Genomic DNA, 27,620 nt, shown 5'->3' on the forward strand with positions numbered 1-27,620 from the left:
TTGAGTGCAGTCTGGCCCAGGAGTGAGAAGGTGAACGGAAAGGCACTGGAGCAACGAACAGCCCTTGCTGTCTCTGCCTGGCTGGTTCCCCTCTCTCCAATGGGATTCTCTGCCTCAAACCCTATTACAGGGGCTGAGTCACTGGCTTACTGGTGCTCTTCCATGCCGTCCCTAGGAGGGGTGCGTCACTTGAGTGGGTTGAGTCCCTGACGTGATTTTCCTGTCCGGGTTGGCGCCCCCCTTGGGTTGTGCCGTGGGGAGGTCTTCGTGGGCTATACTCGGCCTTGTCTCAGGATGGTAAGTTGGTGGTTGGAGATATCCCTCTAGTGGTGTGGGGCCTATGCTTTGGCAAAGTGGGTGGGGTTACATCCTGCCTGTTTGGCCCTGTCCAGGGGTATCGTCCGACGGGGCCACAGTGTCTCCCGACCCCTCCTGTCTCAGCCTCCAGTATTTATGCTGCAATAGTTTATGTGTCGGGGGGCTAGGGTCAGTCTGTTACATCTGGAGTATTTCTCCTGTCTTATCCGTGTCCTTTGTGAATTTAAGTATTCTCTCACTCACTCACACACACACACTCAGAGGACCTGAGCCCTAGGACCATGCCTCTGGCCTGATGACTCTTTGCTGTCCCCAGTCCACCTGGTCGTGCCGCTGCTCCAGTTTCAACTGTTCTGCCTGCGGCTATGGAACCCTGACCTGTTCACCGGACGTGCTACCTGTCCCAGACCTGCTGTATTCATCTCTCTAGAGACAGCAGGAGCGGTAGAGATACTCTGAATGATCGGCTATGAAAAGCCAACTGACATTTACTCCTGAGGTGCTGATCTGTTGCACCCTCGACAACTACTGTGATTATTATTATTTGACCCTGCTGGTCATCTATGTTATAATCTCCACCCGGCACAGCCAAAAAGAGGACTGGCCACCCCTCATAGCCTGGTTCCTCTCTAGGTTTCTTCCTAGGTTATTTTCCTAGCCACCATGCCTCTACACCTGCATTGCTTGCTGTTTGGGGTTTTAGGCTGGGTTTCTGTACAGCACTTTGTGACATCAGCTGATTTAAGAAGGGCTTTATAAATACATTTGATTGATAATGTCTGTTATGTAAAAAGAAAAAAAATACCCGGGTTGATATAAACTATACTGAACAAAAATATAAACGCAACATGCACGAGTTACAGTTCAAATAAGGAAATCAGTCAGTTGAAATAAATGCATTAGGCCTTAATCTATGGATTTCACATGACTAGGAATACAGATATGCATCTGTTGGTCACAGATGCCTTTAAAAAAGATAGGGGTGTGGATAAGAAAAGCAGTCAGTATCTGGTGTGTGTGACCACCATTTGCTTTCTGCAGCACGACACATCTCCTTCGCATTTAGTTGATCAGGCTGTTGATTGTGTCCTGTGGAATGTTGTCCCACTCCTCTTCAATATGCGAAGTTGCTGTATATTGGCGGAAACTGGAACACGCTGTCAAACATGGGTGACATATCTGATGAGTATGCAGGCCATGGAAGAACTGGGACATTTCAGCTTCCAGGAATTGTGTCCAGATCCTTGCGACATGAGGCCGTGCATTATCATGCTGAAACAAGAGGTGATGGCGGCGGATGAATGACACAATGGGCCTCAGGATTTTGGGCTGCCCATACCATAACCCCACTGCCACCATGATGAACTGCTCGCCCACACAACACCATACACGTGGTCTGCAGTTGTGAGGTCGGTTGGACGTACTGCCAAATTCTCTAAAACAACGTTGGAGGCGGCTTATGGTAGAGAAAATAACAGTCAATTCTCTGGCAACAGCTCTGGTGAACATTCCTGCATTTAGCATGCAAATTGCACGCTCCCTCAAAACTTGAGACATCTGTGGCATTGTGTTGAGTGACAAAACTGCACATTTTAGAGTAACCTTTTATTGTGCACATGTGGAATGATCATGCTGTTTAATCAGCTTCTTTATATGCCACACCTGTCAGGTGGATGGATTATCTTGGAAAAAGAGAAATGCTCACAAACAGGAATGTGCTGGCTTCTGATTAAATTAGCTTGTAGTGCATATGGAAAATTTCTGTAATCTTTTATTTCAGCTCACCCGGAAGCTTATAAGAAATCTTGCTATGCCCTCCGATGAACCATCAAACAGGAAAAGTGTCAATACAAGGCTAAGATTGAATCGTACTACACCGGCTCCGACGCTCGTCTTATGTGGCAGGGCTTGCAAACTATTACAGACTACAAAGGGAAGCACAGCCGCGAGCTGCCAAGGGACACGAGCCTACCAGACGAGCTAAATCACTTCTATGCTTGCTTCGAGGCAAGCAACACTGAGGCATGCATGAGAGCATCAGCTGTTCCAGACGACTGTGTGATCACGCTCTCCGTAGTCGACGTGAGTAAGACCTTTAAACAGGTCAACATTCACAGGGCTGTAGGGCCAGACGGATTACCAAGACATGTGCTCCGGGCATATGCTGACCAACTGGCAGGCGTCTTCACTGACATTTTCAACATGTCCCTGATTGAGTCTGTAATATCAACATGTTTCAAGCAGACCACCATAGTCCCTGTGCCCAAGAACACGAAGGCAACCTGCCTAAATGACTACAGACCCGTAGCACTCACGTCCGTAGCCATGAAGTGCTTTGAAAAGCTGGTAATGGCTCACATCAACACCATTATCCCAGAAACCCTAGACCCAATTTGCATATCGCCCAAACAGATCCACAGATGTAATCTCTTTTGCACTCCACACTGCCCTTTCCCACCTGGACAAAAGGAACACCTACGTAAGAATGCCATTCATTGACTACAGCTCAGTGTTCAACACCATAGTACCCTCAAAGCTCATCACTAAGCTAAGGATCCTGGGACTAAACACCTCCCTCTGCAACTAGATCCTGGACTTCCTGACGGGCCGCCCCCAGGTGGTGAGGATAGGTAGCAACACATCTGCCACACTGATCCTCAACACTGGAGCCTCTCAGGGGTGTGTGCTCAGTCCCCTCCTGTACTCCCTGTTCACTTATGACTGCATGGCCAGGCATGACTACAACACCATCATTAAGTTTGCAGATGACACAACAGTGGTAGGCCTGATCTCCGACAAGGATGAGACAGCCTACAGGGAGGAGGTCAGAGACCTGGCCGGGTGGTGCCAGAATAACAACCTATCCCTCAACGTAACCAAGACTAAAGAGATGATTGTGGACTACAGGAAAAGGAGGACTGAGCACACCCCCATTCTCATCGACGGGGCTGTAGTGGAGCAGGTTGAGAGCTTCAAGTTCCTTGGTGTCCACATCACCAACAAACTAGAATGGTCCAAACACACCAAGACAGTCGTGAAGAGGGCACGACAAAGCCTATTCCCCCTCAGGAAACTGAAAAGATTTGTCATTGGTCCCCAGATCCTCGAAAAGTGACCGGTTGCATCCTGACCGGTTGCATCACCAACTGGTATGGCAACTGCTCGGCATCTGACCGTAAGGTGCTACAGAGGGTAGCGCGTACGGTCCAGTACATTACTGGGGCCAAACTTCCTGACATCCAGTACCTAGGCGATGTCATTGGAAGGCCCAAAAATTGTCAAAGACTCCAGTCACCCAAGTCATTGACTGTTCTCTCTGGTACCGCACGGGAAGCGGTACCGGGACGCCAAGTCTAGGACGAAAAGGCTCTTTAACAGCTTCTACCCCCAATCCATAAAACTGCTGAACAGTTAATTAAATGGCCACCCGGACTACTTACATTGAAAACTGTTGAGCGTGAAAAACCCAGCCGCATTGCAGTTCTTAACACAAACCGGTACGCATTGCCACCTACTACCATACCCAGTTTAAAGGCATTTAAATCTTTTGTCTTGCCCATTCACCCTCTGAATGGCACACAAACACAATCCATGTCTCAATTGTCTTAAGGCTTAAAAATACTTCTTTAACCTGTCTCCTCCCCTTCATCTACACTGATTGAAGTGGATTTAACAAGTGACATCAAGAAGGGATCACAGGTTTCACCTGGATTCACCTTGTCAGTCTGTGTCATGGAAAGAGCAGGTGTTCATAATGTTTTGTACACTCAGTGCATGTAGGTAATACATTCACTCAGAGATAGCGTTACAGTATTATACAAAGGAAAACAGTTAAAAACCACGGAATGATACAGCTGCTCTCCTAACGAAGGTGTGTGTGAGTCCAACTTTTCATACATGGAAGCCTGTGCATAAAATACAATTACAGCAGTGGAGGCTGATGGGAGGAGCTATAGGAGGACGGGCTCATTGTAATGGCTGAAATGGAATGATGGAACATATGAAACACATCGCACATATGGAAACCACATGTTTGACTCCGTTCCATCTATACCATTCCAGCCATTACAATGAACCCATCCTCCTACAGCTCCTCCCACCAGCCTCCACCGAATTACAAGTATATGTGTACAAATCTGTGAAATACAGTAAGATGTTCCCAGGAACATGGCATGAAAGAAACACTTATGTACAGCATGAAATTACACCCGATTCCCTATCTAGTGCACTACTTTTGCCCAGGGCTCATAGGGCTCTGGTCAAAAGTAGTGCATTATGTAGGGAATAAGGTGTCATTTTGGCCGCACTCAAGTCATTATAATACAGTAGATTCAAACATAATACTATTTTGGCCTACAAAGCAAAGGCTATTTTTACTGTATTCATACAAACAAAGGCATATTGCAGTTATCTTGTCTAAATGTCTGTGGCGTAAGAAAATAGAAGAACAATACTTTTTCCCACTTCTAGTAGATTTACACATAGGCTCTCACTGTGCTCAGGTGTAAGATGCTTTTTTAACCTCTTGTCTAAAATGCAGTCTTCAGCTTTTGACATCTTAGACTACAGCGAGTTCAAAGTTTGTGCACACCCAAGTTTCATGGCAAGGAGGGGTATCTCCAGATAAACTCCTGCCACACGTCAAGTCAAAAAGATGGACTCCATCTTAGGGTGAACAGAACAGTACGGGTTGTATCCTCATCTAGAAGGAAGGAGGGTGGAAGTTCGCCAACATGGATTCCACTTGGCAGGCGCTATTGGTGCGTAGTTGATATTCTAATCTTGCAATCTTGCACCTCGTAGTAGCAAAAAAACTATACAATAATAAAGCACGGCAGTCTTTTAGTTCCTCTCAATTTGATGCTTCCTGGGCCTGGAGTGATTGTTATTGCTATGATACAAAGACTATTTTGGTCTGTCTATGTCCAACCTGACATTCATGTGCTTTTAATTTTACATCATACATGTCCAGCTTCTCCCCTGTGATATGTATGTGTTACTTATTTGTATCTCTACGCCAAGGAGTCTTTCTTGAATCGGAAGCTTTATTTGCTGATCATAAATGTCTGAGCGCTTGAGGTGAAGGTGGAGGTATATTTCAGAAGTGAAAAGTAGGTCAACTGATTGCCACCGAGGTATGCCACCAACGACCTCGTATCCCAAACAGTCACAACCAATCACATACACAACACTGTTAGAGTGGTGATGTGTAGCAAAGTGTGCCTCATCGTATAATATGTCACCTGCCCTTACCCAGCCCTACCGCTCTATACAATCTGGGCCTTGTGGATGAAGGAGGTGTGTGGTGATGAGGTGAGGAGGATGCCATTGGGCCGGTACTTGGGGGGCGGTTTGGGTCTCAACGTTCCATTGTTCTGCTGGAAGTGAGGGTTGAGTCCACATTCTACTTCTGAGATCTGAGAACTGTTGGTCTTGCTGTCCTGGTCTTCTGACCTCCCCTGATCCAACGGACTCATCCTGGGGCAAGTCTCCCACTCCCCCTCCACACCTTCATCCTCCTCGTCTTCGTTGTCTGTGATGGGAGGGTTGTTGCAACTGAGAGGGGAGTGGGTGTTCCTGCTACCGGGCCCCTGCCGTATATGTAAACCCCACTCTGTTGGGATGATGGCACTGCCGTTCAGGGACCTCAGCAGCTCGATGGACTGTTCCATTGGGAAGGAAGAGGGTTGGAGAGGGGGGTGGAGATGGTTTGCCTGTGAGACAAGTGGTAAATATGTGGTTAGATAAAGGAAAATACGACTCATCAATAACTATAGATCATTTGAGTATCTCTAGCAATCTCTACTAAACCTATGAGTTTACAAGAAATTGAGTAGGCCATTCATGATGCCTCATGTCATGTGTTGCACACACACACACACACACACACACACACACACACACACACACACACACACACACACACACACACACACACACACACACACACACACACACACACACTTACCAAAGACATGGTGCTATTCTGCTCATTCGACTCCACCCTAAGTCTGTTCTCCTCCTCTCTGTCCATGGCTCTGCTCTCCCTCCCTCTTCGTGAAGAATTGTACAGAACAGGTCGACCCAGGTAGTCTAGCCCCCCGCCCCCTACCAGAGTAGACCGACTCTCCCTAATGCGCCCTTGCTCCTGTGTGTGAAGGAAAGGGAGAAATAGAGAACTTTAAACACATTTTCCACTGAAGAGTCTGATTTAAGATTGCTTCCGAAGCAGGAGTCCCAGAAAAGAAGATGGAGGGAAAGCATGAAGTCTTAATAACAAAGTAGAATTAGTATAAAGTATAATTAATATACGGTATGTAAGATGCACTACTTTTCTTTTCACATATAAATGTTATTTAAAGAAAAGAAGCTCCTTGCATTTAATTTAATTATATAAATGTTTAAATTAGAATGAGATTTGCCTGCCCTGCGGAGCTCAGAACTTAGCGGCCATGCATCTGGAGGCTAAATCGGAGGTCTCCCTCACATGCAGAGAAAGAGTGAAATGGAGACTGACCACTACGGAGGACAGACTGGTCCGCAGTGTCCCCTCCACTCTGAGAGGGATATTCTCCTCTGTCTAAAAGAACAGGGGATAAGAAAGAGAGGGAGGGGGGAGAGAATGAGACGGAGACAGAGTGAGGGAGAGAAAGAAAAAAATTACCATATTAACTTCAGGCAAATAGATAATGCTCATGGAAGTGCTAGTATTTATTTACAGAATGACATCATGCCTAGACCACAGACCAGTGGAGGCTAGTTGGAGGAGCTATAGGAGGACGGGCTCATTTTAATGGCTGGAATGGAATAAATAGAACGGTATCAAACATATGAAAACCATATGTTTGACTCCGTTCCATTTCTTTCATTCCAGCCATTATAATGAGCCCATCCTCCTATAGCTCCTCCCACCAGCCTCCACTGCCACATACTGTGAGATATGGTGATTTAATATCCTACCTGTCCTCTAGTGTCCATACTGACTGAGTTCATTTTCCTGAAAGATGCCTGTCTGGAGAGAGTACTGATCTCCTCCCTGAGAGACAGGCATTGTAAAATATTCGGAATTACTGTTTCGGCGTAACATTTATCATTTAGATTCTATGACGATTTTAGGGGAGTTACTGTAAAGTTTGAAAACATACTTCCTCACAGTGAGTTCCCTCGACAGTTTCTTGTTCTTGCGTTTGTGGTGACGGGTCACAGAGATGACTATGATGATCATGACTAGAAGCAGTACTCCGGCCACTCCTCCCACTATTACCATCAGGAGACTGTCGAACGACGCCTGCTTCTGAGGCAACTCTGAGGGAGAGGGACAATAGGAAGTGATGTCATATTCAAAGAGATACAGAAATACACATCATTTTGAAAATGTGAACATACTGTATGTGTGATTGTATAAACTGGCTTTGTTAGCTAAACTTCTTTGTTTAACAGAACAAAGGTATTTTACAGAATTTTGTTTCAGGATACAAAAATAAATGAAAAATAAAATACAACATATATATCCAGGACTAAAGTAAGACAATTATTACTCGTTCAATATCGCTCTCTAATATGAGTGATAGCCCAACCTACCTGTCACAGTGATCTCCACCTCTGCGTTACCCGCCCCCACAGAGTTCATGGCCACACATTGGTAGATGCCAGCGTCCGTCAGGACGAGGGGCCTATTAAACAGCAAGGATCCATTCCCTGTGGTCACGCCCTCTGGTAAGTCTCCGCCCTTTCTGCACATAACAGAAATACTATAGCACTTAACATTGGGTTTAACAGAGCAGTACAGTTTATATCTTACAATAATGGTCTGAATGCCATGACTCTATAAAACGCCCAACAACACCACAAGGTACTTCATTGAACCTGAATGCACCCCTTTAACACACCCATCAGTAACACACAAAACATCACATTCAAAACAACAACACTAACCTGAATATCATAGCAACACAGCCCAAAATACTATTGACTATGGATCACCAACAACACTTCCCTGAAAGGACCACTACAGTGATATAAAGAAAAACATGACTCAGAATTTGTGGGCACAACAAATTCATTAAAATGGCTGATTTCTGACCACTACTCTAGCTTTGAGCCGTGTTTTGGACCTTTTGAACATAACCCCATTTGAGCAGGAGGAACCAGAAACAAGAACCGTACAGTTTTGCATATAGATATAGATCACACAGCATGATAATGTTCCAAACAAATCCAATTCCTTACCCCCATACCTCCCCACTCCTTCTTCCCCTTCCCCAGTTCCTTGTCTTTCATCCCTCCTTTTCGTGGCCCACACTCTTCCCTTTATCTCCCCCCCTTCCCCTCCCTCCCTCTTGTGAAACTGTCTCCTCTGTCTGCCCTTGCACAAGCTGCAACACGACACTATGACAGCAGGGTTATTACTTCTGCTGCTGCTTTGCATTGACAAGTACAAAGAAGCAAACTGGTTTGCCCACTGCAACGGGCAACAACCATGGTGTGTGTGTGTGTTAGGATGAGTACGAAAGTTTGTGATCAAGTAAGGAGAGATTGAATGTAAAAAAGAGGTCTGAGTCTCAAGTATAAAAGTGTGAGATAGAGGTGAGTCAGTGTGTGTGTGTGTGTGTGTGTGTGTGTGTGTGTGTGTGTGTGTGTGTGTGTGTGTGTGTGTGTGTGTGTGGTATATATCTGTGTTACTCACACGCAAACACACCTTACTGTAGGTGTGTTCATGTGACTAACAGCTTTAGACTTGGTGACAAATTTCTCACACGATCCAGTAAACCACACATAAAAATATAGAAAACATAATGAATCATACTCAATCATAACTTCGATAAATCTAACCAGACATACAGCCTGACACACATGAGACACTTTCCCTAAAGGCCTATCTGTAATTTTATTAAGACTTATTAATTTCAATAGATGGTTCGTTTTACCTCCACCCTCTACCACACCCAGAGAATGGTTTAATCCACCTAACAGCAGGATGTCTTCCAAACGCTGCCAGAAAAATTACTCAAGTGAAAAACCACAAGCACTTCAGTCAGCTCTCTCTGCCTTCATTGGATTACTTTAGCACTGTCTGCAATCATCACCGTGAATGACAATATAACTGAGATAGATGTTCCATTTGAACTGTCCCTGAACCAAAAGTGTATTACTATTTATCTAACCTTTATTTAAAAACTTCACAGGAGGTTGGTGGCACCTTAATTGGGGAGGGCGGGATCGTGGTAATGGCTTGAGCGGACTCAGTGGAATGGTCAAATACAACCAACACAAATACATCAAATACATCCAACACATTGTTTGATGCCATTCCATTCGCTCCGTTCCAGCCATTATTATGAGCCGTCCTCCCCTCAGTAGCCTCCACTGTACTACATGCTCCGGGAACTTTGGCAACTATTGAAGGGGTATTTCACCCTGCCTCTGCCATGGCATATAGTCATTACTATATCATAAACATCACATTTATCCAAACTACAAGCTAGAACTAGCACATTTTCATTTCACTGGTAGAATCGGGAAGTTTCGACTCCCTGTGTATTGGTCTGCTCATAGTGAACCTCAAAGTCCGGCATTCATAGTGAATACTGATACCGCACGGCAGGTAGAGGGGACGTGCACAAAAACTTGAATAATGGTGCTGTTTACTTCGAACGACCAATACACATTAATCTCAGGGCTTCTCTAGGCAAGAGTTTTGAGAAAACGTTTATTTTTCACTGTTTGTCCTCATGTCCGTGTGATGTTCTATGCCTGGCTGTCCTAATTACAAACAAGCGTCATCTTTCACCATTCTACCTACAAGACTCACCCTGATTCTGCTGCTATCAAGAATGATGCGGTGACCAAAGATTATCAGAGGGATTTTCAGGCTGAACTGATGGGGAATCCATTTCGACGACAGCTGAGAAGTGATGCGATACCATCAATTTTTTTCCTTCACAACAAAACAGAAGATTCTTTATTAGAGGTAACCTAACGTTAGCTAGCTTGCTAGCCTAGCTGGATAAGTTAGCTAGCTAACATTACAGTCTTGTATTTAACTCTGAAAGCCATCAGCTAAATCATATAGCTATCTACAGTATCTTTTAGTATACACACTGTCAATCAATTTCGCATATGCCATGGTGGTCACTGCTAGACTGGCAGCTACCTTCAGCAGAGTAAACATGTTTGTTTATTCGTTTTATCTTTGACTGACGTTAGCTAACGTAAGATAGTTAATGTTACCAAATAAAGTATCTCAATTTGGTAGCCATAGATTTGTCCATACAGCGAACTGTTGGTAGCAATGATGAATGTGTATAAATCTATGGTTGGTTAGTTGGTTCTCAGCCAGTCTCAGCTGGCTAGCAATCTTGCTGTCAATTTTGTGACGCTAGTTAGATAACAGCAAGCTGACCGTATTGAAATGTCCAGTCTAATAGAGATCAATACAATTAGCGGAGTGGTTAAATTGTGTATTGTTGTGTATTTTCTTGTAGGTGGTACAGAACAGTGGAGACTGCTGAGGAGAAGACGGCTCATAATAATGGCTGAAACATAGCAAATGGAATGGCATCAAACCCTGTGTTTGATGTATTTGATACGGTTCCAAAATTTCCGCTCCAGTCATTGCCACAAGCCTATCCTCCCCAATTAAGTTGCCACCAAACTCCTGTGGTGCAGAATCTAATTCCACCAAGATGTGCTTCCAACCCCTAACTCTGCACAAGGTGAAAGTAAATTGACCAAAATATTTACAAGCTGATGTCTAAAATAACTCAATTTCCAGTAAACATGGTATAAACATTAATTGGGTAGTGTTTTGTAGGATTTGTGTTAGTGTTATGAGGTTACAGGTGGTTAGAGGTAGCATGAGGACCACAGAATACCTTCCAGACCATGTCATCAATTTAGTCTACACCTCTTCTCTTTTTACCTTTTCTTTTTGTAAAACTCAGGTTATCTGGAGTCATTCCACAGTGCCCTGCTGAAAAATACCCCAAAGAGGACGCATTTTGGGTACACTAGCATGAGGAACGGGACACACCTTGCAGGTATGGAGCACAACACGATTGTGGGACAGAAACCAGCAAGGGACACTGAAAGGTATAAAATCAAGACTCCAACAGTAATGACACAATCACCTCATTATTCTCTCTGCAGATTCTCAAAACACAATACAAAGACACCTCTACAAAATTCCCCTCCAAAGGGCTTCTATTGACAAGGATGATCTGTCAAAGTCAATTGACTGGGGGAGGTTTACAGACAGCACTTTGAGATGAGTAAGTGGGTTTTGGTTGTGCAGGGTTGTGCTTAGACAGTAAATGTATTGTTGTCTATGAGAGCGATTGAGGTGCCATTTCTCCTCAATCTCCCATACACAACAATTCATACTGTGTAAGAACTGCCTTCCTAAGACTTTTCACATCTTCTTTAGCCACCCAGCCCATTCACTTTATTGATTGATCTTTTCTCTCAGAAGCAGCTCCCAATGTCCCCTCATTAAGCAATACGCTAGCCGGTCCCATTTGGTTGATACCTTTACCAACAAGGGTGTGTTGCCCTATGTCCCTTCCACAAAGAGTGTAAAATGTTAAGACCACAACCATGTCTTTCCAGGAGACGTGCAGTACCAGCAAATCTTCTTCAAGAGGACCAAACAGTTGGTGGTTAAGAAGCCCTACTCCACTTTCGGCAGAGTCTTATCCAGCTGGCCGTTCACCGCGACAGGACAAGCACATCGCCATAAGCACAAAGAGTCTTGGCTTCCCAAGCCAACCATTGCCAGTGTACTGAAGCCTGATAAGTAAAATAAAATTGCATTGGTCGCATACACATATTTAGCAGATGTTACTGCGGGTGTAGCAAAATGCTTGTGTTCCTAGCTCCAACAGTGCAGTAATATCTAACAACACACAACAATACACACAAATCTAAAAAGTAGAAGAATGTAATTAAGAAATATTGAAATATTAGGATGAGCGATGTCGGAGTCCAGAGTATATCAGTGGAGCCTGCAGAGGGGAGGACAGCTCATAATAATGTCTGGAACGGAGTAAATGGAATGCCATCAAACCAGATGTTTGATGTATTTGATACCATTCCACTAATTCCGCTCCAGCCATGACCACGAGCCCGTCCTCTCAAATGAAGGTGACACAAACCTCCTGTTGAACTCTTGGCATTCTCTCAACCAGCTTCATGAGGTAGTCACCTGGAACGCATTTCAATTAAAAGGTGTGCCTTGTTAAAAGTTCATTTGTGGAGTGTCTTTCCTTAATGAGTTTAAGCCAATCAGTTGTGTTGTGACAAGGTAGGGTTGGTATACAGAAGATAGCCCTATTTGGTAAAGGACCAAGTCCATATTATTGCAAGAACAGCTCAAATAAGCATAGAGAAATGACAGTCCATCATTACTTTAAGACACGAAGGTTAGTCAGTACGGAACATTTCAAGAACTTTAAATGTTTTTTCAACTGCAGTTGCAAAAACTATCAAGTGATATGATGAAACTGTCTCTCATGAGGACCACCACAGGAAAGGAAGACCCAGAGTTACCTCTGCTGCAGAGGATAAGTTCATTAGAGTTACCAGCCTCAGAAATCGACAATTAACAATTGCACCTCAGATTGTAGCCCAAATAAATGCTTCACAGAGTTCAAGTATCAGACACATCTCTACATCAACTGTTCAGAGGAGACTGTAAATCCGGCCTTCATGGTCCAATTGCTGCAAAGTACCACCTACTAAAGGACACCAATAAGAAGAAGAGACTTGCTTGGGCCTAGAAACATGAGCAATGGACATTAGACCTGTGGAAATCTGTCCTTTGTCCAAATTTGAGATTTTTGGTTTCAACTGTCGTGTCTTTGTGAGACGCAGAGTTGGTGAATGGATGATCTCCGCATGTGTGGTTCCCACCGTGAAGCATTGAGGAGGAGGTGTGGGGGTGCTTTGCTGGTGACACTGTCAATGATTTATTTAGAATTCAAGGCACACTTAAGCAGCATGGCTACCACAGCATTCTGCAGAGTGCTCAGGATCTCAGACTGGGGCGAAGGTTCACCTTTCAACAAGACGATGACCCTAAGTACACAGCCAAGACAATGCAGGAGTGGCTTCGGGACAAGTCTCTAAATGTCCTTGAAGAGTAGGGGTTAACACCCCTACTCTTACGATAAGTGCCATGGGATCTTTAGTGACCACAGAGAGTTAGGACACCCGTTTAATGTCCAATCCGAAAGATGGCACCCTACACAGGGCAATGTCCCCAATCACTGCCCTTGGGCATTGGGATATCTTTTTAGACCAGAGGAAAGGGTGCCTCTTACCTGCCCTCCAACACCAAATATAGTAAAACCAGCTTCCATTTTAGATTTAAAACAGTGAATTGTTGTATTATTGTTTTTCTCTCACTGTTTGGTAGTAAACTTAGCTATCTAGCTCGCTGGATATGCAATACTTGTTATTTCCATCTGTTTGGAATCCTATCTTGCATCATGCCTATAATGTTGTTAATCATAACCAATGTGAACCCTCGTCAATGATGTTACATAGCTAGCTTGTAAAATGATTTACAGTTGCTGATGTTACGTTTGCTAACAAGTTACAAATGTGAGGTATGACGCATAAGTTAGCTGGCGCCAGGCTAACTATCTAGCGAACTCCAGTCATGTACTATGTATTTGACCTTTTTCTCCCCTCTCTCTCCAGATGAAATCTCGCGTCTTGTGACGGCCGGCCGCCCAACAACCTGCCCGCTTGACCCTATCCCCTCCTCTCTTCTCCAGACCATTTCCGGAGACCTTCTCCCTTACCTCACCTCGCTCATCAACTCATCCTTGACCGCTGGCTACGTCCCTTCCGTCTTCAAGAGAGCGAGAGTTGCACCCCTTCTGAAAAAACCTACACTCGATCCCTCCGATGTCAACAACTACAGACCAGTATCCCTTCTTTCTTTTCTCTCCAAAACTCTTGAACGTGCCGTCCTTGGCCAGCTCTCCTGCTATCTCTCTCAGAATGACCTTCTTGATCCAAATCAGTCAGGTTTCAAGACTAGTCATTCAACTGAGACTGCTCTTCTCTGTGTCACGGAGGCGCTCCGCACTGCTAAAGCTAACTCTCTCTCCTCTGCTCTCATCCTTCTAGACCTATCGGCTGCCTTTGATACTGTGAACCATCAGATCCTCCTCTCCACCCTCTCCGAGCTGGGCATCTCCGGCCCGGCCCACGCTTGGATTGCGTCCTACCTGACAGGTCGCTCCTACCAGGTGGCGTGGCGAGAATCTGTCTCCGCACCACGTGCTCTCACCACTGGTGTCCCCCAGGGCTCTGTTCTAGGCCCTCTCCTATTCTCGCTATACACCAAGTCACTTGGCTCTGTCATATCCTCACATGGTCTCTCCTATCATTGCTATGCAGACGACACACAATTAATCTTCTCCTTTCCCCCCTCTGATAACCAGGTGGTGAATCGCATCTCTGCATGTCTGGCAGACATATCAGTGTGGATGACGGATCACCACCTCAAGCTGAACCTCGGCAAGACGGAGCTGCTCTTCCTCCCGGGGAAGGACTGCCCGTTCCATGATCTCGCCATCACGGTTGACAACTCCATTGTGTCCTCCTCCCAGAGTGCTAAGAACCTTGGCGTGATCCTGGACAACACCCTGTCGTTTTCAACTAACATCAAGGCGGTGACCCGTTCCTGTAGGTTCATGCTCTACAACATTCGCAGAGTACGACCCTGCCTCATGCAGGAAGCGGCGCAGGTCCTAATCCAGGCACTTGTCATCTCCCGTCTGGATTACTGCAACTCGCTGTTGGCTGGGCTCCCTGCCTGTGCCATTAAACCCCTACAACTCATCCAGAACGCCGCAGCCCGTCTGGTGTTCAACTTTCCCAAGTTCTCTCACGTCACCCCGCTCCTCCGCTCTCTCCACTGGCTTCCAGTTGAAGCTCGCATCCGCTACAAGACCATGGTGCTTGCCTACGGAGCTGTGAGGGGAACGGCACCTCCGTACCTTCAGGCTCTGATCAGGCCCTACACCCAAACAAGGGCACTGCGTTCATCCACCTCTGGCCTGCTCGCCTCCCTACCTCTGAGGAAGTACAGTTCCCGCTCAGCCCAGTCAAAACTGTTCGCTGCTCTGGCACCCCAATGGTGGAACAAACTCCCTCACGACGCCAGGTCAGCGGAGTCAATCACCACCTTCCGGAGACACCTGAAACCCCACCTCTTTAAGGAATACCTAGGATAGGATAAAGTAATCCTTCTAACCCCCCCCCCCCTTAAAAGAGTTAGATGCACTATTGTAAAGTGGTTGTTCCACTGGATATCATAAGGTGAATGCACCAATTTGTAAGTCGCTCTGGATAAGAGCGTCTGCTAAATGACTTAAATGTAAATGTAAATGTAATGTACTAACATTTGCCGGTAAGCCTAGCTTTAGGTGTCTGGTTGTAATGTTGTAGCTTGCTGTTTAGTAGCTAGCCATATCTAAGACTAAAAAGAGAAGAGGTTTTACAATTGAGATACAAAAGATCTGATTGTAAAACCTTTTCTATTTTTAATCATAGATATGGCTACCAGTAGTTGTTTAGCTAGCTAACTTAGCTAGCTACCTAGCTAAGTTGGCAAACAGAAAAATATTTTAATTTCCCCCCACTGTAACACACAGTAGTGGTGCGTGGGTAAAATCACTGTGGAAGACAAGCCAGGGGAAAAAAGCCATATTAGAACCTATATGTTGTGACCATTGCATTGTTTGCTCTATAACCAGTTCATATGCCTTGCCACCGTGATATGTAAGCCTAAGGCTGAGACAGTGGCAGAATAATTTCAACCACACCTTTGTTTCATCACAAAGCCAGAGAGTAACCTCCACAAAGCATATTGCATGGAACAAGCAGTAACATGACTTACAGCATGGTCAAGCAAGTAAATGTTTCTGTCATTTTCGGACCACTAAACAACCTTTGATTTAGAACCACGGAGAGTTACCGCAAGACGCTAAGAAAACAGGAGCTGCCTCCACTATTCCAGCACTATTTCAACTTCAACATTTCAACATCATCAAATCACCTCTGCTTAGTCCAATACAGTTCGAACTAAAAGATACCAAAAACGATTTAGTCCAATCAATGTAAGCTAAATATAATGTGGATATCCATGGCTCTGATTTGTGTGCGTGGGGGTGCTTTGCAAAAAAAACAAAAAACATGTCACACTACTTGTAGAGAAATGCCAATGCCATCCTCCTCTCTTTCATTTTGACGAAACGTTCTACCACTCTGTCATACAGTACATGTACATGCTTAAATGTTTTGTTGTCCTAGGCTACCTGGCTAAAATGCTTGCTCGCTAGCCTAAAGTCCTTTCATGGGCAACGTTAACTAGTTAACATTAGGCTTCTACATCTAGCTACATATTAAACTTCCATCCTCTCAGGCCAGGAGCACAATGTATGAATTTATGGTTGGATCAGAATCGCCGTTATAATCATTGGGCAGTACAGAGAATTAAGTAAAACCACAAGTCCAAATCCTTATCTCCATCCGGGGCTAATTTAGGAAAGGACCAAATTTAGCTAGCTAGCTAGCCACCAGAGGACAACAACACAACGAGATGCACAACGAGTTTCTGTCAATGACGTATGCTCTCGATTCGATGTGATTGGAGTGAAGCCAAATCCAAACTGGCTTCCCTTGACACTTTTTTTTGGTGCGCCAGGACCATTCAGAGTTGATCTCACTCAGTTTAACTCAATGCTGATTGGCTATTATTTTATTTTAAAAATGATCAAGGGAGGCCAAGTACTCGCTGGCTTCCCTTGCATTCAATGCTACGGGCGGCAACAATTTCATACTCTTTTGGACTAGACAGCATCAGATAGTTCGCCTACACATACAGAGACATAGGGGCGCTGTTTCGCTCGCTCAGATTTTTTCTCCGGTGAGATACTGTACATTCAGCCGCTTGCGAATTAAAGGTCACTTTTTGGGGAAGCCTGGTTTCCCTTGGCATCCATGAGTACACGCCACTGGTAACACAGTAGATTGTTAGCCAGCAATACACAATATGGGTTTCAATAGATAAACTAAAGTTAGCTAGGTGGCTTGCAGGAAAAATAACTGAATTAGCTAGGCACCGTATTTGTCATCTGCCCTCTTGGTGCTGGCATTGGCTGTAGCTGAGCTTCTAACGGTAACTAAATCCAAGTCTTTGTTTTGAATCCTCTTTGCTAGCTAATAGATGCTCTATCGTCAAATTTGTGTTGATGAGAGGAATCACTTGAAGCCATTGCATCTGGTCAGTTCTTCAAATTTTGCCCAAAGGATTGTTGTTAGTGTCCACCTCCTTTTCAAAAAAGCCTGCCTTGGGGGAGGGACGGGGGCCAGAGCACGAAGCAACGTCCAAACACAAGTTGTAGTTTTTCAGCGACTGGAAAAAATTTCTGATTGTACATTTACTGATGAATCCACCGATAGGAACATTGCTGAAAGACATCAAATGGCTCTATTGAACAAGGACAACCATATCTACAACCACAAAAACGTATAGTGCGATCAGTATAACATAGCGCCTTCGCGAAAGGCCACAAAGCAGGACTAGACTATATGCATTTTTAGATACACACACACACACACACACACACACACACACACACACACACACACACACACACACACACACACACACACACACACACACACACACACACACACACACAGAGCAGAGTGAGATATGAGATAGAGAGCAATGATGTGGTGCACACATCTGCACAAATGTGTCATAGTACGCAATCTTCGGGGACCACTTTTGGCTCGTGAGCGCCACTTTCACAACTACTGGCTAAAAAGTTTACAAAAGTACTGGAGAATCTCTTTAACCATGTAAGTCAATCAAGATTCAAGTCAATTGCCTTATTATTGACAATGACCGCCTGGCAAGTGGCACAAAAAACAACTCCTGAACCCCCCGGTTGGCCCACTATTAATAACTGACTAATAGAATTACCAGTAAATCAAACTAAAACAGATTAGCCAGACATGATGTGAGTCAGACAGGCAGAGAGGGTAGGTTGGGAAAGTAAGTGTTACCTGGTCCAATTGAAACTCTGTGGTTTGGGGTTTCCTCCACTGACACAACTGAGGGCAGCTTCCTCCAGACCAGCATACCAGTTCTGATCAAACCCAGAGATCTCTGCATTGGGAGGATCTAGTACAGAGGAACATGATCAAAGACATTCTTTTGAACTGGCAGATACACAGAAATACACAATCACACACACTAATAATAAAGTCAGGATAAAAAATGGGCTGTAAAAGATCTTCCAGGTGAGAAAGAAGCACAGTCAGCTTACAATGAAGTTACTTTAGATTCTGAATTCTACCAGGGACTTTAAATAAAGAGGGGTGAATTAAATGGAAAAGTCACAGAAGGCATAGAAGTCTGTATAAGCATGTAGTGAAGTGTCACAATTAAAAATGGTATTTAATCTCACGTCTAGATTCATAGTTAAAGGCCCAGTCCAGTCAAAAACTAGATTCTCCTGTGTTTTATATATATTTCCACACTGAGGTTGAAATAATTCTGTGAAAATTATAATAATGAGATTAGTGTGAGAGCTGTTTTAAAAGACTGCCTGTTTTGGTGGGTTGGATTTTTGGCCTTCCATGGTGACATCACCATGCGGTAAATTAGTTAATAGACCAATAAGAAAGAGAGGTCCAAACCTCTCTGTTAATAACAGCAACAACAAAAAATCCCCTTGTAAAATGTCTTGCTTGAGAAATTGCCCCTTTCTAAGACCATTTTAATTGAAAACAATCACTAGAAGGTACTCAATAGTTACCCTGAAATGATTTGATATTGAGATAAAAACGGCTGCATTGGACCTTTTAATGCGAAGTCTAAACTCACAGTGCACCACCAGGTTGTTGGTGATCCTGCGTGGTCCCTTCAGAGCCGGGTGCCCCACCAGACAGTCCAGCCTCTTCCCATCCATACTCCTCAGGGGATGCAGCGAGAAGTGGGTGGAGACTGAACCACCCTCCAAACTCCTGTTGTGTGATTGGCCTGTTAGGTCTGTGTCCCAGGAGAGGTGGGGCGGAGGGCGGGCCACAGAGCGGCAGGACGCAGCCAATTGGAAGGACTGGCCTTCGACAAGGATCACAGGGTCCAGGGAGGAGATGGGCGTGGCTGCGGGGGTCAAGGGTCAAATGTCAGAGGAATTAACTATTCCTTGGGGAGTTAGTTAATGGGGAGGTGATCTTAGAACTGGTCTTAGTTGTTAATTGGAGGTTAAGCTGATCCTAGAACATTGTGACATGATGCTTCAGGGGGTGGAAGTTCTTAAACGCTTAACTAGGATCAGCTTTATGATCCAAGCTGAAATCTAATGTACTCTGTTAGGTAGATGTTTAAAAAACTCAGATCAGCGCTTTGAGGAAATGTTATCTTAAAAAGACAGCTGGATACACTGACAGTTACAATGACAGTTGTGGCTTACATGACTACTATCACCACTAGAGCTATTGTTTTAGCTAATAATACTACAACTGACACCTGTAAACATCATCATCAATCATTATCATCATCATCGTCATCTGTAAATCCAAGTCATACAATGAGGAAGGGGAAGTAAGGGGAGGGACTTACTCCACACGGTGAGTGACAGCTGTTGTTCGAAGTTCCCCGAGGGGAAGGTGCTGATGTGACAGTTGTACCTGCCCTCATCTGACTCCACAGTGTTCATGATGATCAGGGATGAGTCCACGGTGGGTTTCTTGCTGCTGAACCGCACACGCCCTGAGTACTGACCAAACTCTGAGAGAGGGGGGAGATTGAGGAGGGGGGGGGGGGGTCATACGGGGAGGGTAAAGAGGGGGGTGGGTGAGAGAGAGAAGAAGACCGAGTTAGAAAGAGAGATAGAGAGGAAGTGAGATATCGGGGTGGTAAAAAGAGAGAGATGGAGTAGCTAGATTGAAACTGCATCTGTGGTTTTGTCTTCCACTCTAAATATAACGTGTGAGGCTTCGAGTGCTAGCAAAGCAGATGAACTACCAATACATAAAGAGATGGATGGTTGACACTCAGTACTTTAACATCTATATGTATGTGTCCTACCTGTGTGTCCGTCGGTGTGGTGCACTGTGATGATCTGGTCCTTGGTGCCATCTGCTTTCTCCTTGGTCCAGGTGACCTGTGACAATGAGAGACGAGACCATTATGTTAGGGACGTCTTTTCTAAGATACAACCAGATATGTTGAACAGAGCATTATGGGTACTGTAGTAACTCATGCTACAGACCTGAACCACCACCTGGCCCACTTCCACCTTGAACTGGCAGGGCAGCTGGGTCTCAGCCTCAGCCAGGAAGGTCAAGGAGTACGGGGGAGAGGGCTCCACAAAGTCCCCCTGCACCACAGCGACTGGGGGAGAGAGAGCGTGGGAAGGAGAGATGGAGGGGGAGAAAGAGAGAGTTATTTATTTGTTGACTTTATTGTCCCCTTGGGGAAAATGTGTGTGGCATCGTTGACATCATTTACAATAGAACAACACAATGTCACAGTGTAGCGAGAGAGATAATGAGAGGTTGAAAGACATTAGGAAGACTGTGCACTGAACCATGACTGAGGATTTGTAGTAAAACACTTTCCTTACTGTCCTTCATTTACTTCAGGGGGTGAGCGACAGAAAGAATGAGAAGAGAGGAGATGTAGAGAATAGTGAGATGTGATTGGAAAGAAGACAGAGAGGCCAAGAGATGGGGGGAGGAAGAGTACACAAAGAAGAAAGGGAGGCAGTCAGAGGGAGGACATAGAGCAAGCGATTCGATGTGTCAGTGAGGATATGTTGCTTGACATGTTGCACTAGTGAACCTCCGAGTGTCCAGAGTAACACACACACATACTCACGTGCACACACACAGTGACTGCAAACGCATGCACACACACATACAAACATACACATATACACACACGTATGTACGCACCACCTGTGTGTATTTAGGTAGAACTGTAAACTCACTGACCAATTTGATGTAGACTTCTTATATCATCTACAGTGGCACACTGTTTTGCCAAGTCACAACATTGATGATCCTTATGGAATAAAGGCCTGATTGCCATCTCCTGTTATCATTAAAACAACGCATTCTTTTTTGGCCAAACAGCTCACTCTTAGCGTAACAGAAAAAGCATATATGTACCCTACCAAATACCAATACAAATGTTATGTAAATATGTTGTCATCTTGCTCAATGTAGACTATTTTAGACCCATAATAAATTTAGTTAAAGATACCAGTTCCGGGCCTCCCGGGTGGCGCAGTGGTCTAGAGCACTGCATCGCAGTGCTATGCTGCGCCACCAGAGTCTGGGTTCGCGCCCAGGCTCTGTCGCAGCCGGCCGCGACCGGGAGGTCCGTGGGGCGACGCACAATTGGCTTAGCGTCGTCCGGGTTAGGGAGGGTTTGGCCGGTAGGGATATCCTTGTCTCATCGCGCTCCAGCGACTCCTGTGGCGGGCCGGGCGCAGTGCGCGCTAACCGAGGGGGGCGGGTGCACGGTGATTCCTCTGACACATTGGTGCGGCTGGCTTCCGGGTTGGAGGCGCGCTGTGTTAAGAAGCAGTGCGGCTTGGTTGGGTTGTGCTTCGGAGGACGCATGACTTTCGACCTTCGTCTCTCCCGAGCCCGTACGGGAGTTGTAGCGATGAGACAAGATAGTAATTACTAGCGATTGGATACCACGAAAAGGGGATAAAATGAAATAAAAATAAAAATAAAAAAATATTTAAAAAATAAAATTAAAAATAATATCAGTTCCAGATAACATAAACTCAGCAAAAAAAGAAACGTCCCTTTTTCAGGACCCTCTTTCAAAGATAGATAGAGAGAGAGAGAGAGTCAGAGAGAGACAGAGAGAGAGAGAGAAACAGAGAGAGAGAGACAGAGAGAGACATACACAGATCTTCATTGTAAAGGGTTAAACACTGTTTCCCATGCTTGTTCAATGAGCCATAAACAATTAATGAACATGCACCTGTGGAACGGTCGTTAAGACACTAACAGCTTACAGACGGTAGGCAATTGAGGTCACAGTTATGAAAACTTAGGACACTAAAGAGGCCTTTCTACTGACTCTGAAAAACACCAAAAGAAAGATGCCCAGGGTCCCTGCTCATCTGTGTGAATGTGCCTTAGGCATGCTGCAAGGAGGCATGAGGACTGCAGATGTGGCCAGGGCAATAAATTGTAATGTCCGTACTGTGAGACACCGAAGACAGCGCTACAGGGAGACAGGACGGACAGCTGATCGTCCTCGCAGTGGCAGACCACGTGTAACAACACCTGCAGAGGATCGTTACATCCGAACATCAAACCTGCGGAACAGGTACAGGATGGCAACAACCATTGCCCGAGTTACACCAGGAACGCACAATCCCTCCATCAGTGCTCAGACTGTCCGCAATAGGCTGAGAGAGGCTAGACTCAGGGCTTGTAGGCCTGTTGTAAGGCAGATCCTCACCAGACATCACCGGCAACAATGTCGCCTATGGGCACAAACCCACCGTCGCTGGACCAGACAGGACTGGCAAAAAGTGATCTTCACTGACGAGTCGCGGTTTTGTCTCACCAGGGGTGATGGTCGGATTCGCGTTTATCGTCGAAGGAATGAGCGTTACACCGAGGCCTGTACTCTGGAGCAGGATCGATTTGGAGGTGGAGGGTCCGTCATGGTCTGGGGCGGTGTGTCACAACATCATCGGACTGAGATTGTTGTCATTGCAGGCAATCTCAACGCTGTGTGCGTTACAGGGAAGACATCCTCCTCCCTCATGTAGTACCCTTCCTGCAGGCTCATCCTGACATGACCCTCCAGCATGACAATGCCACCAGCCATACTGCTCGTTCTATGCGTGACTTCCTGCAAGACAGGAATGTCAGTGTTCTGCCATGGCCAGCGAAGAGCCCGGATCTCAATCCCATTGAGCACGTCTGGGACCTGTTGGATTGGAGGGTGAGGGCTAGGGCCATTCCCTCCAGAAATGTCCAGGAACTTGCAGGTGCCTTGGTGGAAGAGTGGGGTAACATCTCACAGCAAGAACTGGCAAATCTGGTGCAGTCCATGAGGAGGAGATGCACTGCAGTACTTAATGCAGCTGGTGGCCACACCAGATACTGACTGTTACTTCTGAATTTGACCCCGCCTTTGTTCAGGGACACATTATTCCGTTTCTGTTAGTCACATATCTGTGGAACTTGTTCAGTTTATGTCTCAGTTGTTGAATCTTGTTATGTTCATACAAATATTTCCACATGTTAAGTTTGCTGAAAATAAACGCAGTTGACAGTGAGAGGACAGTGCTAATTTTGCTAAGTTTATTATATGCCCATATTAAAGCTGTTTTGATATGGCTATACTGATTCAACGGTGATTGTGTGTGTGTGTGTGTGTGTGTGTGTGTGTGTGTGTGTGTGTGTGTGTGTGTGTGTGTGTGTGTGTGTGTGTGTGTGTGTGTGTGTGTGTGTGTGTGTGTGTGTGTGTGTGTGTCTGTGTGTCTGTGTGTCTGTGTGTGTGTGTGTGTGTGTGTGTGTGTGGCATGCGTGAGCGTGTGTTTGTAAACAGCATATAGATTGTCTTTAGTATGATTTATGTATTTACCAGTTCACTTTGTTGTCTACCAAGCTGACAGGTGCTGTATTTCTCCATGTGAACAGTGTGTTACTGTTGTGTCACATCAGAGTAGTGAACATGGAGTAGGGGCAGACAAGGCTTTGAGGTTTGCTGAGGAATCTGCCTGTGCAACATTACTGCCATAACACTCCATATATGACACAGCATCCGGTCCGTCTGTCTGACTGACTGTCTCTCATCCCCTCTGAGCAAGATTAAATACACATTGTCAAGATAAGGGATACTCTCTCTCTCTCTGTATCTCTCAATTCAATTCAATTCAATTCAAGGGGCTTTATTGGCATGGGAAACGTGTTAACATTGCCAAAGCAAGTGAGGTAGACAACACACAAAAGTGAAATAAACAATAAAAATTAACAGCAAACATTACACATACAGAAGCTTCAAAACAATAAAGACATTACAAATGTCATATTATATATATACAGTGTTGTAACAATGTACAAATGGCTAAAGTACACAAGGGAAAATAAATAAGCATAAATATGGGTTGTATTTACAATGGTGTTTGTTCTTCACTGGTTGCCCTTTTCTTGTGGCAACAGGTCACAAATCTTGCTGCTGTGATGGCACACTGGAATTTCACCCAGTAGATATGGGAGTTTATAAAAATTGGATTTGTTTTCGAATTCTTTGTGGATCTGTGTGATCTGAGGGAAATATGTCTCTCTAATATGGTCATACATTGGGCAGGAGGTTAGGAAGTGCAGCTCAGTTTCCACCTCATTTTGTGGGCAGTGAGCACATAGCCTGTCTTCTCTTGAGAGCCATGTCTAACTACGGCGGCCTTTCTCAATAGCAAAGCTATGCTCACTGAGTCTGTACATAGTCAAAGCTTTCCTTAAGTTTGGGTCAGTCACAGTGGTCAGGTATTCTGCCACTGTGTACTCTCTGTTTAGGGCCAAATAGCAATCTAGTTTGCTCTGTTTTTTTGTTAATTCTTTCCAATGTGTCAAGTAATTATCTTTTTGTTTTCTCATGATTTGGTTGGGTCTAATTGTGCTGTTGTCCTGGGGCTCTGTGGGGAGTGTTTGTGTTTGTGAACAGAGCCCCAGGACCAGCTTGCTTAGGGGACTCTTCTCCAGGTTCATCTCTCTGTAGGTGATGGCTTTGTTATGGAAGGTTTGGGAATCGCTTCCTTTTAGGTGGTTGTAGAATTTAACGGCTCTTTTCTGGATTTTGATAATTAGTGGGTATCGGCCTAATTCTGCTCTGCATGCATTATTTGGTGTTCTACGTTGTACATGGAGGATATTTTTGCAGACTTCTGCATGCAGAGTCTCAATTTGGTGTTTGTCCCATTTTGTGAAGTCTTGGTTGGTGAGCGGACCCCAGACCTCACAACCATAAAGGGCGATGGGCTCTATGACTGATTCATGTATTTTTAGCCAGATCCCAATTGGTATGTTGAAATTTATGTTCCTTTTGATGGCATAGAATGCCCTTCTTGCCTTGTCTCTCAGATCGTTCACAGCTTTGTGGAAGTTACCTGTGGCGCTGATGTTCAGGCCGAGGTATGTATAGTTTTTTGTGTGCTCTAGCGCAACAGTGTCTAGATGGAATTTGTGGTCCTGGCGACTGGACCACAAATTGATATATATGTTGAAGAGGGTGGGGCACACTGCATCCCTGTCTCACCCCACGACCCTGTGTGAAGAGATGTGTGTGTTTTTTGCCAATTTTAACCGCACACTTGTTGTTTGTGTACATGGATTTTATAATGTCGTATGTTTTACCCCCAACACCACTTTCCATCAATTTGAAAAGCAGACCCTCATGCCAAATTGAGTCGAAGGCTTTTTTGAAATCAACAAAGCATGAGAAGACTTTGCCTTTGTTTTGGTTTGTTTGGTTGTCAATTAGGGTGTGTAGGGTGAATACATGGTCTGTTGTACGATAATTTGGTAAAAAGCCAATTTGACATTTGCTCAGTACATTGTTTTCATTGAGGAAATGTACGAGTCTGCTGTTAATGATAATGCAGAGTATTTTCCCAAGGTTACTGTTGACGCATATTCCACGGTAGTTATTGGGGTCAAATTTGTCTCTCTGTCTCTCTCTTGCTGTCTTGCTCTATCACTCTGACTCTCGCTCTGTCTCTCGCTCTGTCTCTCTTGCTCGCTCTATCTCTCTCTCACTCTGTCTCTCTTTCTCTGTCTCTGTCTCTCTCTCTCTCTCTCTGTCTCTCTCTCTCTTGCTCTGTCTCTCTCTCTCACTCTGTCTCTCTCTCTCGCTCTGTCTCTCTTTCGCTCTCGCTCTGTCTCTCTTTGTTTCTCTTTGTCTCTGTCTGTCTCACACAAACCATGTCTTTGTTTTCCTCATTTAAAAAGTCATTATACATCAGCTTATATAAATACAGCACAGGACATTAGGCGCCTGCTGCAATCCTTCTCTGATCCCGAGAGAGAGAGAGAGAGAGAGAGAGAGAGAGAGAGAGAGAGAGAGAGAGAGAGAGAGAGAGAGAGAGAGAGAGAGAGAGAGAGAGAGAGAGAGAGAGAGAGAGAGAGAGAGCGAGAGCGAGAGAGCGCACAGGTAAGGAGTCAGACTGAATCACAGACATGAGGGGGGAAATTGATCAACAGTAACCTGTTTTTCCTGAAATATCAGACAACTCCTCAAGTGTTGCTCATCTAATCCGGCAAAGACAAACCCAAGAAGCTGGACAAGAGCCAAAGTTGGCAGTAGCCTACTTATTTAAATACTTATATGAAAAACGACTTGCTAGGTCAATTACCAAAATCCATAGGACTACAGATAAACCAAAATAAAAATGCAGAGCTTTAGTTGAAGATAGTTGTCATTATTGTGTGTTATTTTGTTTATATCGCTTTACTTAGCCCCATTGCAGTGTTATTTCTCATAGTCTAAACATTACATCATGAACAACTAACTTACTGAAACTCCAAAGGATCCACAGCAGTGGTGTCAGTCCGCCCAGGTGAGAGGTCATTCTCCCCGGTTCGGTGGAGTGGTCCGCCCGCCTTGATCGATCTGGAGACAGCTAGAGGTTTGTGGTCTATTCTGATGCTGGAATTTGTTGTGACATTGGTCCAATTTCCACTTAACTTCAGTTTATGATCTTATCCCAGACAGTGAACTTTCTTTCATCCAGTGTCAAATCCAAGACAAGAATGTAAAAAACATCTAGGCTAAAAGTAGTATAGATCCTCAGATTTAGCCAACATTTATGATTCGATCATGTCTGGCTTGTTGTTGTTGGCTTATCTTATTCCAACAAATGCTTTGGAAAGTTGTTCTCTCTCAATGTGAAAAGTGCTGCCTCTTCCTTTCTTTGCGTTTTGGAAAAAGTCATTGATTCCAAGTGAAATGCACAAATGATGTTCTGTTTCTTTGACACTAGCACACCATATTCTGGCTTCTCAAAAGTAGGAGCGGTTACCTGTTTTCTTCGGTACACCTGTTACAAGCACGCTCTCGCTCTCGCTCTCTCGCTCTTGCTCTCTCGCTCTCTCTTTCTCTCTGACACACACACACACACCTGGGAAGTCACCTTTCCAGTTTAGTTAAAGCAGCAGACAGTTATTTTCAGGCCTTTACATGCAGCCTTTCACAAGGCTCAACCGGGAGGAGAAATGATGTAGGCACAGTA

General features: G+C 44.9%; 1 protein-coding gene and 1 long non-coding RNA gene across 5 annotated transcripts; one reads left to right on the forward strand and one right to left on the reverse strand.

The window, feature by feature from the left end:
- Positions 1-1,908: 1,908 nt before the first annotated feature.
- Positions 1,909-27,443, reverse strand: LOC139561168 (nectin-4-like). Its single transcript, XM_071378091.1, has 12 exons — positions 26,906-27,443; positions 20,622-20,743; positions 20,438-20,513; positions 19,970-20,137; positions 19,232-19,510; positions 18,409-18,526; positions 7,900-8,051; positions 7,464-7,623; positions 7,279-7,354; positions 6,836-6,898; positions 6,287-6,466; positions 1,909-6,032 (listed from the first exon to the last, which is right to left on the reverse strand). Exons 1-12 carry the CDS (start codon positions 26,958-26,960, stop codon positions 5,586-5,588), a joined length of 1,896 nt encoding a protein of 631 aa, XP_071234192.1. The 5' UTR covers positions 26,961-27,443; the 3' UTR covers positions 1,909-5,585.
- LOC139561169 (uncharacterized) lies at positions 9,698-13,758 on the forward strand. 4 transcript variants are annotated; one of them, XR_011672079.1, is made up of 5 exons: positions 9,698-10,288; positions 10,803-11,039; positions 11,262-11,357; positions 11,467-11,588; positions 11,926-13,758. It is a non-coding gene; the product is annotated as an uncharacterized lncRNA (long non-coding RNA). The 4 variants fall into 4 exon arrangements; XR_011672077.1 differs by having other exon boundaries at positions 9,704-10,288; positions 10,803-11,033; positions 11,926-12,562; XR_011672078.1 differs by lacking the exon at positions 11,467-11,588 and having other exon boundaries at positions 9,703-10,288; positions 11,926-12,562.
- Positions 27,444-27,620: the final 177 nt, after the last annotated feature.

This window comes from Salvelinus alpinus, chromosome 31, assembly GCF_045679555.1.
Source record: "Salvelinus alpinus chromosome 31, SLU_Salpinus.1, whole genome shotgun sequence".
Classification (NCBI taxonomy): Eukaryota; Metazoa; Chordata; class Actinopteri; order Salmoniformes; family Salmonidae; genus Salvelinus; species Salvelinus alpinus.